This window comes from Nicotiana sylvestris, chromosome 6 (genome assembly GCF_000393655.2).
Source record: "Nicotiana sylvestris chromosome 6, ASM39365v2, whole genome shotgun sequence".
NCBI lineage: Eukaryota > Viridiplantae > Streptophyta > Magnoliopsida > Solanales > Solanaceae > Nicotiana > Nicotiana sylvestris.
This window is the reverse complement of record NC_091062.1, coordinates 29,598,761-29,609,694: the sequence shown is the minus strand read 5'-3', so window position 1 is coordinate 29,609,694 and position 10,934 is coordinate 29,598,761. Positions and strand designations below refer to the sequence as shown.

The 10,934-nt window shown below is 35.1% G+C and overlaps 1 protein-coding gene across 1 annotated transcript; it reads left to right on the top strand.

The window, feature by feature from the left end:
* The first annotated feature begins 2,236 nt into the window (after nt 1-2,236).
* LOC104228294 (citrate synthase, glyoxysomal-like) lies at nt 2,237-10,792 on the top strand. Its single transcript, XM_009780737.2, has 13 exons — nt 2,237-2,658; nt 3,768-3,948; nt 5,130-5,215; nt 6,026-6,130; nt 7,343-7,405; nt 7,568-7,677; nt 7,921-8,040; nt 8,159-8,234; nt 8,374-8,447; nt 8,545-8,665; nt 9,799-9,896; nt 9,975-10,098; nt 10,482-10,792. Exons 1-13 carry the CDS (start codon nt 2,413-2,415, stop codon nt 10,611-10,613), a joined length of 1,536 nt encoding a protein of 511 aa, XP_009779039.1. The 5' UTR covers nt 2,237-2,412; the 3' UTR covers nt 10,614-10,792.
* The last annotated feature ends 142 nt before the right edge of the window (nt 10,793-10,934 follow it).

Genomic DNA, 10,934 nt, shown 5'->3' with positions numbered 1-10,934 from the left:
TGCATCGTTCAAAATGACCAGTGGAGTGCCGCATGCAAGCTTTCAACACTGAAAATGAAGCTGGCAGAAAATGAAGATTTGGAGGAAAATTATGTTGATGGAAATGGGACATCCTCACGAATAAAAGCTTCCTGCATATTTTGTGTTGTAACTGGGAAACTTCGCCAGTTACAAAGCAAAAACTTCAGCTCTAGAGCTGAACTTCAGGCCCGACTACTAGAATGCTGAAGTTTTGCGTGATTGCCTTTGCTACTTCAGTCCCGTGTGCTGAAGTTATGTGAAAAAGCGAGTACGCTTGCAATTTTTTTTCCAAAGCGGGCACAAGTTAAAATGTGACACAAAAAGTGGATATAGATGCAAATGCCCCAAAAATGAGTGATCTCATCTCCTCCTAACGAAAAGCTAAAGGCAAAATACCTTAAATCACCCCTAAATTTGGCTCAGATTATTAGTATCCTCTTCGAATTATGTCCGATCTTAATTACCCCTTAACTTGGCCTTGTGAGGGCCATTACCTCCTTAGACGCTGATGTGGCAAAAAGTGTGGGTGCACTCACCTTCCACGTGGATTTTTCTGTCCATGTGACATTTATTTTTAAAAATAACTTTTTTTATCTTTTTAAGAATATTACTTTTTTAGATAATTTTTTTCGAATAAAATTTATAATAAAACTTGGATATAACTACATTATTTAGGCTAAATATTTTATTTGGCCAAAAATAATAAAGTTTTAGTTTATCTTTTTTTTTTTGAATTTGACCTGAAAATAAAGATTTATACAATTGAAATAAATAGTCAAGTCATCTAAAAAGTTATAAAAAATATATAGTTGAAATAAATAGTCATTGCATCAAAAGAAGAAATAAAAAGAGTGTACAATTGTACTTGTAATTTCTTGCAATTGTACACTCTTTTTATTTCTTCTTTTGATGCAATGACTATTTATTTCAACTGTGTATTTTTACCTTTTCAGGTTAAATCTGTAAAAATAAAATAAAAAAATTAGAACACCGAAATTTAGAGCTATATAAAAAATTATAGCCAAAATAATTAATTTCAAACTATGTATTTTTAATAACTTTTTAGATGCCTTGACTATTTATTTCAATTGTATAAATCTTTATTTTCAGGTCAAATTTTAAAAAAGATTAACTAAAATTTTATTATTTTTGGCCAAATAAAAATATTTAACCTAAATAATGTAGTTATATCCTTGTTTTATTATAAATTTTATTCGAAAGAAATTATCTAAAAAAATAATATTCTTAAAAAGGTAAAAAAATATTTTATTTTTCAAAAAATGCCACATACACAGAAAAAATCCACGTGGCAGGCGAGTGCACCCATACTTTTTGCTACATCAGCGTACGATCCTCAAAAGGCCAAGTTGAACGGGTAATTAAGACCGGACATAGTTCGAGGATGATACTAATAATCTGAGCCAAATTTAGGGGTGATTTAAGGTATTGCCAAAGGTAAAATAAGACATCCATAGATTATGAAAATTTTGAGAATAGTAAAAGGTCATATACAAATTCGTCTTTGTTTTTGCGATGCTAATGAGCTATGAAGGGATTAAATAGTTAAGATTAACATAGCTAGTTTGTCTGTGCTTTTTTTTTTTTGGTCAATTTTTTTAAGCCAAAAATACATTTTTTCTAAAGTTAAATTATTTAACCAAGGAAAAATTTAAGTAGAAGCAGAAATAATTTTTGAGAAACACAAAAAAATAGCATCTTTTAAAAGATACTTTTATGAAAAGTATTTTGAGAAAAATATACATAAACACTTTCAAAAGCTTGACTAACCACTAATTACCGCTCAAAAATGCTTTTCAAATTAATTAGTCAAACACAAATTATTTATTACCAAATTAATTTTTTAAAAAATACTTTTCAAAATAAGCTAATTTTAGAAGCAATAACACGTTATATATGGCATTGAGCTGAAGTCGAGCTTCATGAATTGATTTAAATTACATTTGATAAATAATATTCCTTCATAATAATGAAATTAGTTACATAAAAAATAAGTTTGACAAAGTGTTATACATGTTAAATTATACTCCATATAATATAAAATTATTTTATATTATCGTTGCATATAAATTAAAAATTCATTATGAAATAGAAATACAGTGAAAAATACTAGTACTACCTAGGATGAAGGAAATTGGTGGAAAATCGAAAAATCTACCCTGACACGTCGCAAAACAAAAAGCCAGATCGGACCATTTTTCCAGTAAAGTAATTAAACTCATAAATTGCCTTTCCCCACTTGACTTTCCAATTTATGAAACCAAGATCAATACATTTCACACATATATATACACAGCAAACACGAGATCAATACCTTTCTAATCTTCATCAAACATAACACAAAGAATTTTCGAGAAAAAAGAGAGCATACAAATGGAGAAGGGGAATTCTTCAGCTGTTGCGCGAGGGCGGTTAGCTGTGCTTTCAGCTCACCTCGCCGCTTCAGTCAATCTCTCCGATTCCAAACTTTTAGAAACTTCCGTTGTATCCGCCACTTCCGTCGTTGCGCCGCCGCCGAATCTAAAAGGCGCGTTGACGATCATCGATGAGCGAACCGGTAAGAGGTATCCGGTTCAAGTTTCGGAGGAAGGCACTATCAAAGCCACCGACTTGAAAAAGGTATTCATCGAAGCAAATTCCGAATTTCCCTTTCAATTTTGATCTCTTTACTTTCTATAATTTTGTAACTACTTTTGCGGTAGTGGAAATTTCGGTCCTTTTTTTTTTGGCTGAGCTATTATAGACCGCATTAGCTGTGCCTTATTATCAAAAGAAAGCCAAATTATATTAAGAGGCTTTATAAACTTATTTCATAAGATCTTTACAATAATGAGGCAAAAAAGGACTTGCTTTGTGAACTGTGAATCAATCAAACATGACAAAAGGAAATAGCTAATGCAGAGAAATCGAGTTGATATTAGAGAGTGAAATTGTCAGAAACATGAAGAAGAAATGAATGTATATAGATGAGTTATTGATGTTGATAAAGGATGGATGGCAATGTCTAAATCAGGTCCAGTTTAGATTGTCAATTAAGATAAAAGTTTGATATAACTGGTTGCTAATTGGACCTTGCCTTCTTTTGTTGATTTGAACCAAGACTTTCTGAATGTAACAACTCTACCGAGTTTACTTTTGGTAGAGTACTACAGTTGCTTGTTCTTCTTGTCCAAATCTATAATTTAAACATATGGTGCAAAGTCTAATATATACACACACACACACATTATATATGTATGCAGATTTAAAGTCTAACATATATACGTGACCTTAATTTTTTTTATAAAGCTTTATATGTATATACGTAATATTTTAAATATACACGCACAAGTGCATTTATGTGTGTGCGTGTGACGTGTGTGCTAATGTGTATATATATAAATTTTTTTGGACAAAGTTTGAGCCTGAAGTAGTGACTCACTGTGAATATGCCTCTGGCTATATGCATCTGTACTACCGGCGTAACATGTGGATGTTTCTCGATTCTGTTTTCCTTAATTTCCAGCAAAGTGCGAGATTAGATTATGGAGCTATTTGTCCTAGTATTTTTAAGATTGGGCCAATTGAGCTCAACAGATATATCTTAGTGCTTGTTTCATGATCTATTCTGTCTCATTGGAGCTCTAAATTCCAAAAAATTACCCATGTTATCATTTTTGTTTCTTGCCACTGTCAGCCATATATTTTGCTGAAAATGTTTCCTAACTCCAGATATAATTGTCTCGCAGATAACAGCAGGACAAAATGATAAGGGTCTCAAGCTTTATGATCCGGGCTATCTCAACACAGCACCTGTTCGGTCATCAATATGCTATATAGATGGTGATGCTGGTATCCTTAGATATCGAGGTTACCCAATTGAAGAGCTGGCTGAGGGAAGTTCCTTCTTGGAAGTGGCTTATCTTTTGAGTAAGTGCTTCTCATGAAATCTCTACTCATTTAAATGTCTAATTACAGGTTCCTATGCTATTGCTGGCCCAGATTCGTCTTTGCTGCCTTTGTAGATTTTGGTCATTGCCATTGGGGGTGTCTGATGTCTAGAGTGATTTCTGAATGGATTTTGCAATCTTTTGAAATGTCTAGAGTGATTTCTGAATGGATTTTGCAATCTTTTGAAACTTTTCATAAATATAGCTTTTTGATGATCAAATAATTGAGCAAGGTTTAAAAAGATTATAATAGTGGTGACGGTTTTTCTGAGATTTAATGACAAATGGGAAAAAGTATGAATATTTGGTCAAGACTATGGCGTTTGAATAGAAATAAGATCAGATCCGCACATCATGAGTCAATTGGATAGACTTAAGGAATCAGCTTGAGGTAGATGACTTTGACAATTTCAAACTTTCTGGGAGCTTTTGAAGGAATAGAAAAGCAAATGTATAGGTATGGAACTCCGTAGGAGTTAACTTTTGAATCAAGTTGTAATGCTATAGAACTTTGGAGTTAATAAACTGAGATAATACTAGGCAGTTTCGATACACCTCCTTACTCAGGGAGAGATTGTCCACTGGTTGTCTGGTCTGGGCCCACCAAGGGTGCACTGTGGATGCATACTTGTTCTGCTTGATCAAGCTGAAACATTTTGAACTACAAAGCATGTTTTGCATATTTTACTTAATTATATTCTTGATATGACAACCTGAGTATACACTATAGTACTCATACTGTATCACTAGTCCTTGTCTTCACCTCTTCTTTCTATGGATGATAACTCACATTAGTCTTACCCAAAAAAAAAAAAGAGGGATAAATCAATTCCTGAGCAACTTATTCGGTTATTCCCATTACTGAGCCTTTTTGCTTTCATTCACAATGAACTTCTTTCAGCTATACATGCAGAGCAAAACTAACGTTGCTCGAACTCAACCCCCCCCCCCCCCCCAAAGCCCAACCCCACAAACAAATTAGCAGATCCATACATCTGACTTACAACAACAACTACCCAGTAAAATCCCACCAAGTGGGGTCTGGGAGGGTAATGTTTACGCAGACCTTACCCCTACCCTGATAGGGCAGAGAGGCTGTTTCATCCATACATCTGACTCTGTTTGATTTATCTTTTCGTTTGTGCTTATTGAAATTTGCAGTGTATGGTAATTTACCATCCGAGAACCAGTTGGCAGATTGGGAGTTCACAGTTTCACAACATTCAGCAGTTCCACAAGGAATCTTGGTGCGCTCATATTTTAGTTTTCTAAGAAAGCTTGAGTTATAATGGATTCGGATTTTTGTCACTCGCAAATGCTCCCCATGACTTGAAGACAGGAACATCCTTGGATTTTACTTAAATAATGAACTTATAGTTCTTCTGCACTTATTAGCTTTTGTCTGCAATATTTTCCCTCTCTCATAAACTTCATGGTCTTGGAGTATGAAACTTGTGAACCCCCATGGGCATTTCACCTACTGTACATGTTTGGTCAGTCACTACATCTTCCAAAATGGTCACTGAAAACTTATGACAAGAGGGAAAGCCTTTTGTCCGGTAGGTGTAACTACTGCAATCTTTGCCGAGATGGAAGAGACACTGATACTATGTGAAATAGAAAGAAAGAAAAAAATCGTATTGAATTGGTTGTAAAGAACATACAAGAAAGCTCCTTAAATAGGAGTTTCAGCTACTAGATTAAGAACACTCCATACTATTAAACTAAGCATATCCCTCAAAATAATTGCACTAAATTCTCTTAGTTCTTAACACCCTTCACTAGTAGAAGAAGAATGTAAGTGCAAGGGGAGGAAGAAGTACTTCTATTAGATTTTCACATCATCAGTAATTATGTGATTATGATTTACGTTTCTTTGTATATATTGATGTCAGTTGTTTAAATATGGTCATTTACGGTCCTACCCTATGTCCTTTAAACAGGTTTGCAAAGTCCTTTTTTTTTTTTTTTTATAAAGTTTATGCTGTTGAGTGTTGGGTTCCTGCTTTTTGTTGGAGTCCAAAAAAATCTGAACCAATTGCAATTTTATGATGCAGGATATTATACATTCGATGCCCCATGATGCTCATCCAATGGGTGTTCTTGTCAGCGCAATGAGTGCTCTTTCTGTCTTTCATCCTGATGCCAATCCAGCTCTGAGAGTAAGCAACATTTTCAAATATTCCTTCTTGTGTTGCCTCTTCTCCCTCTTTGCTATGATGCAACAGACGTGGAAGTGTTTGACCAATATATAATCTGTAGCCAAAGCTTCTCTGATTTACCTAAATTCATTGCTTCAGATGTTCCCTGATCTCATTTTGGTTCCCTGAGATGAACTTAGCTTCTTAGTTCCAATTAAGGGACACTGCTTCATCATGATTGTCTTACCACTGAGGGATTACTAGCTTCTCTATATTTAGAGAGTTCAGTGTAGGTTTCTGATGAGAATGCTTGTCAAATTTTTTGTCTAGGTGTCTCTCTAAGAGTTGACAGTAACAACTGACGCGAATAATAATTTGAAAGTTAGCTTCTTATTGTCCTAGTGAGAGTTGAATAAAGGAGTTGATGATGAAATGTTATAATTGCCACCTTGAAATGTTTCAAAACTTAAAGCGAAATTTGTTTTCATATATTTTGTGAAGAAGCATGTTTTATCTTTTATCCGTTTGTTCTTTTGGGGTATACTGGAACAGCTATTTGTCTAAACCCTCTCTTCTGCTCAAATTTCATGCTGCAGTTTAAATTGCTCTCTTTTGTCCCCACCTGAAGTTTCTTTGTAGTTGGCAAGAGGGTATCTGTTAGAGCTACAACCATTTCTATTCTCATAGCTTGAGTTGGATAACTCAAATAGTTCAAAGGAAAATCTTAAGGAATCTGTGTATATGGTTCAGAAAATGTCTCTTACACAAAGTTGAACAATTAAATATTTCCTCCGGTTTGGACGATCATTTAGCTTCCTTTATGAGCTAACAAGACAACATAACTTATTTCTTGGGGTACAATGTAAATTGCTTCTCTTGGTCTGCTTAGTGGTCCATCTCAATGGAAAAAGAAATACTATTAAAGACCCTTCTTAAGCCTGAATTTTGGTCATTACGAAGCAAGATTCTCAACTAAGGGTTGAGAGATCACAAATTGATTTACGTTCTGAATTGTTGGATTCTCAAAAGTTTTACTAGTTGGGAGCTTGCTCCTTATCTTCTGTACTTTTGCTAGTACCCTCTTGGTACTACTTTATTAATAAAATTTTACTTATCAAAATAAAAATGATTTACCTTCTGAATTTTGACCCATTTTAATGATAGCTGGACAGCAAGCATTTGAATTGCAACATTTTATTTCGTGATTCTGATCATTTGTCTTTGTTCATGCAGGGACAGGATATATACAAGTCTAAACAAGTGAGAGATAAACAAATAGTCCGGATCCTTGGCAAGGTTATTTTCCTTTCCTTCATCTATTTTTTCTTTGATTGTCTGAACTTCTGATATTTTGAACTACGATATTGCGTTAAAGTTTGATGTATGTTCTTTGTGATCTTCGTCAACTGAGTGTAAAGTACTAAGTAGTAATAAGCATTCTATTCGTTGTATTTGCAGGCACCTACAATTGCTGCAGCTGCTTACTTAAGAATAGCTGGAAGGCCACCTGTCCTTCCATCCAACAATCTCTCTTATGCAGAGAACTTCTTGTACATGCTAGATTCATTGTAAGTTCTATTGTTCCACTTTGCTTTCTTTGGTTTATGTCCGGAATTCTAAATGATGCCTAAATGGATAGAAGTAATTATCCTGGTTCTTATTAGTCAGAGAATGATTGTAAATATAGTGGTAATCGTAAAAATCAACGTGTCTGTGGATTTCTCCTTGTTGCATTTGCCATCACATCACTTTCAATTCTTCAGTGTGCAGCCAATAAATTAAATGAATCTTTTTGTTTACCTTACTTACAGAGGTAATAGGTCTTACAAACCCAATCCTCGACTCTCTCGGGTGCTCGACATTCTTTTCATATTACACGCAGAACATGAAATGAATTGCTCTACTGCTGCAGCACGTCATCTTGCTTCAAGGTAGGCATCTTTTTGCACAGACAATAGCACTAAGATACACGACTTATATACAAATAATTGTGCATTTGGGGTTGATGTATAAATAAGATACACGACTTATATACAAATGATTGTGCAGTGGGGTTGATGTATACACAGCTATAGCTGGAGCTGTGGGAGCTTTGTATGGCCCTCTCCATGGGGGTGCAAATGAGGTAAAATATTTCTACAGCAAGTAATGAGCATGTATAGGGGAGCTTCAAATTTTATGAGTTCTCTGTATCTTTATGTCTCTCACATGACATTGCGCTGGGTTGTATTATGCTTGACTGTTATGTTATTACATGGTTACAGGCTGTGCTGAAGATGCTCAGTGAGATTGGAAGCGTTGAAAATATTCCAGAGTTCATTGAGGGTGTGAAGAACAGGCATGCATTTTTTGATAGTCATTGTTGTAACATCAGGCAGAAGATTTGTCTTGTTCATTTTAACCATATGAATTTCCTTATATTTCCGTCCCTTTAGGAAGCGCAAAATGTCTGGTTTTGGGCACCGTGTCTACAAAAATTATGATCCCAGAGCAAAAGTCATTAAGAAGCTCGCCGATGAAGTATTTTCAATTGTTGGTCAGGATCCTTTGATTGAGGTAAGGTTTTCACTTCTAGAAAAGATTATAACTGTTCTTGGTCTAGCTGGTGTTTCCAAGAGGTCCATTCCATTATTTTAATCATTTTTGCTAGCATTTTGGAAGTAACAGGATATTTTGTATCCATGTTTAAGCAATCCTCGTGGACTTCAGATTTTCTCGTATTACAGAAGAGCTTAAAGCAGTAAAGTTGGTGCAGACATAATTACATTAAAGATTGTTCCCACGAAAACATTTCATGTATGGCTAGAAAGAAATAAGTATAAAGCCAACTTCTCCCAGTTTGTTGCATCTATACTAAAAGAAGTATAGGCACTGCATGCTCAGGTGGTTTTGGCTTGGTCTTGAGCTGGGTATTACCCTTAGATGTTTTAAATTCACTTTCATAAAAAGTTGATTAAGTGAATTTGAGTTATTTTAGTTTTATCACAACTAGAGCAGTACAAAAGTTATACACCACCAATGTTCTTCTCTGGCTACCTTCAAACAAGTCTAGTAAAATCCATTCTTATTTGTTCCTCGGTTATTCCGGAGGAAGCACCATTTTCTCTTTGTTGTTCAGAAGGCCATTCAAGCTTCCTTTCCCCACTATTTATATTTCCATAGGCAGTCTTTGTTCTTTCTTTCGGCAATTCCAAATTAACAAAAATCTGATCTTTTGAGGTAGCTAAATTTCTATCTTTTGCCACACTAATTCTACCTCAGATTCGAAGAAGTTATTTCCCTCCTGTTCTTCATTGTAGAATTAACTAAGGAGATTTCTTTTATCTTTTTAATGCCGGATATTCGACTACATCTTTATCTTACAATGACATCGAGTGTGCCTGTTAGCTCTCTTACTATGTGGAAGAGGTGATAGAATCTCGTTTTTCTGAAATATGTGAATTATATATCAAATTGAGAAAAAATGTCTTTCCAGGTGATGAGATTGGCTACGAGTTAAATATTATGGTGGGTAACACAGAGTCAGAGCATTTGATGCCACCACCCAGATATCCTGCATCTCTCTGGCTGGCTGGTTAAATATGTACATCTATTAAATCCTTGCATGCATGAAAGGATGTAATATGGCCTGCTTTCTTTCAATGACCCAACATTTTATATGGTTCCCAAAATTTCTCATATTATTTCAGGTTGCTATTGCTCTGGAGAAAGCCGCGCTCTCAGACGAGTACTTTGTAAAAAGGAAGCTGTATCCAAACGTTGATTTCTACTCTGGTTTAATTTACAGGTAAGAACAAAGTAAGATGAATATTTTTGGTATTCGTTATTAGTGATATTTCTCTAATGAAATACTGTCATGTATTAGGGCAATGGGATTCCCGACGGAATTCTTTCCAGTCTTGTTTGCAGTTCCTAGGATGGCTGGTTACTTGTCTCATTGGCGAGAGTCTTTGGATGATCCTGATACCAAGATAATGAGACCTGCACAGGTAAAATCACTTAGTCTGTCTTTTCAATCTTGGCATAATCAGATGTACAAAGAAAACTTTATTATTAGCAATTACTAAATTTTATGTTAGCCGCCTAGTACTTGTTTGTGCCAAGTCAAAACCTCGGCTCTTTGGATTTTTCCTCCGTCTCTTGATCGCCTTGGCATCTTAGAAGATCCAGAAAACATAAAGGTGCTCGTTTAGAACCTAATGACTTTTAAGGTCTGATTAGCAACTAAATGAGTTTTGGTGCTTATAATTGATTTATTCGCAGTTCTCTTCTTTTGACTTCTTATCCCCCTAGGGAAGTCTTTAGTCCTATAACTTCTTCCCCTTATCGAACTTTGCCAGGTTTATTCATTTGAGATTTGTTTCTCCTTCAGGTGTATACTGGTGTATGGATGCGTCACTATATGCCTCTCAAAGAGAGATCACCATATACAGAAACGGACAAGCTTGGTCAAGTGTCTGTCTCCAACGCCACCAAGCGACGTTTGGCTGGTTCAGGGGCCTAGGCTTCTTCATGTTTCAGTTATGTTTAAGAAAAATAAATGGTAAAATTTTTCTGCACAAGGAGCGCACTTGTCTTGAATATGGATAGATTCTGACAAACAAAGCAGATATATTCGGATGTATCCGTTTTAAAATAGCTTAATAAGCTACTTCACAAGGATCTATTTAACACAATTTTATATGTAGTCTTCTTCTAGTACCCCTCAAATATATAGATGACGAGCAAAAAGGAAAGATACAAAGCCTGTAGGCCGCCAAAAATAAAATGCAATAACCTAAACCTAAAAGAACATCCAAACACCGAGTCCGTTATTGTTGCTGCA

Coding starts and splice junctions, on each gene's coding strand:
- LOC104228294 (XM_009780737.2), top strand. CDS start 2,413: ATGGAGAAGGGGAATTCTTCAGCTGTTGCGCGAGGGCGGTTAGCTGTG. Junction 5,216..6,025: donor CAGTTCCACAAGGAATCTTG/GTGCGCTCATAT, acceptor TTTATGATGCAG/GATATTATACATTCGATGCC. Junction 8,448..8,544: donor ATTGAGGGTGTGAAGAACAG/GCATGCATTTTT, acceptor CCGTCCCTTTAG/GAAGCGCAAAATGTCTGGTT.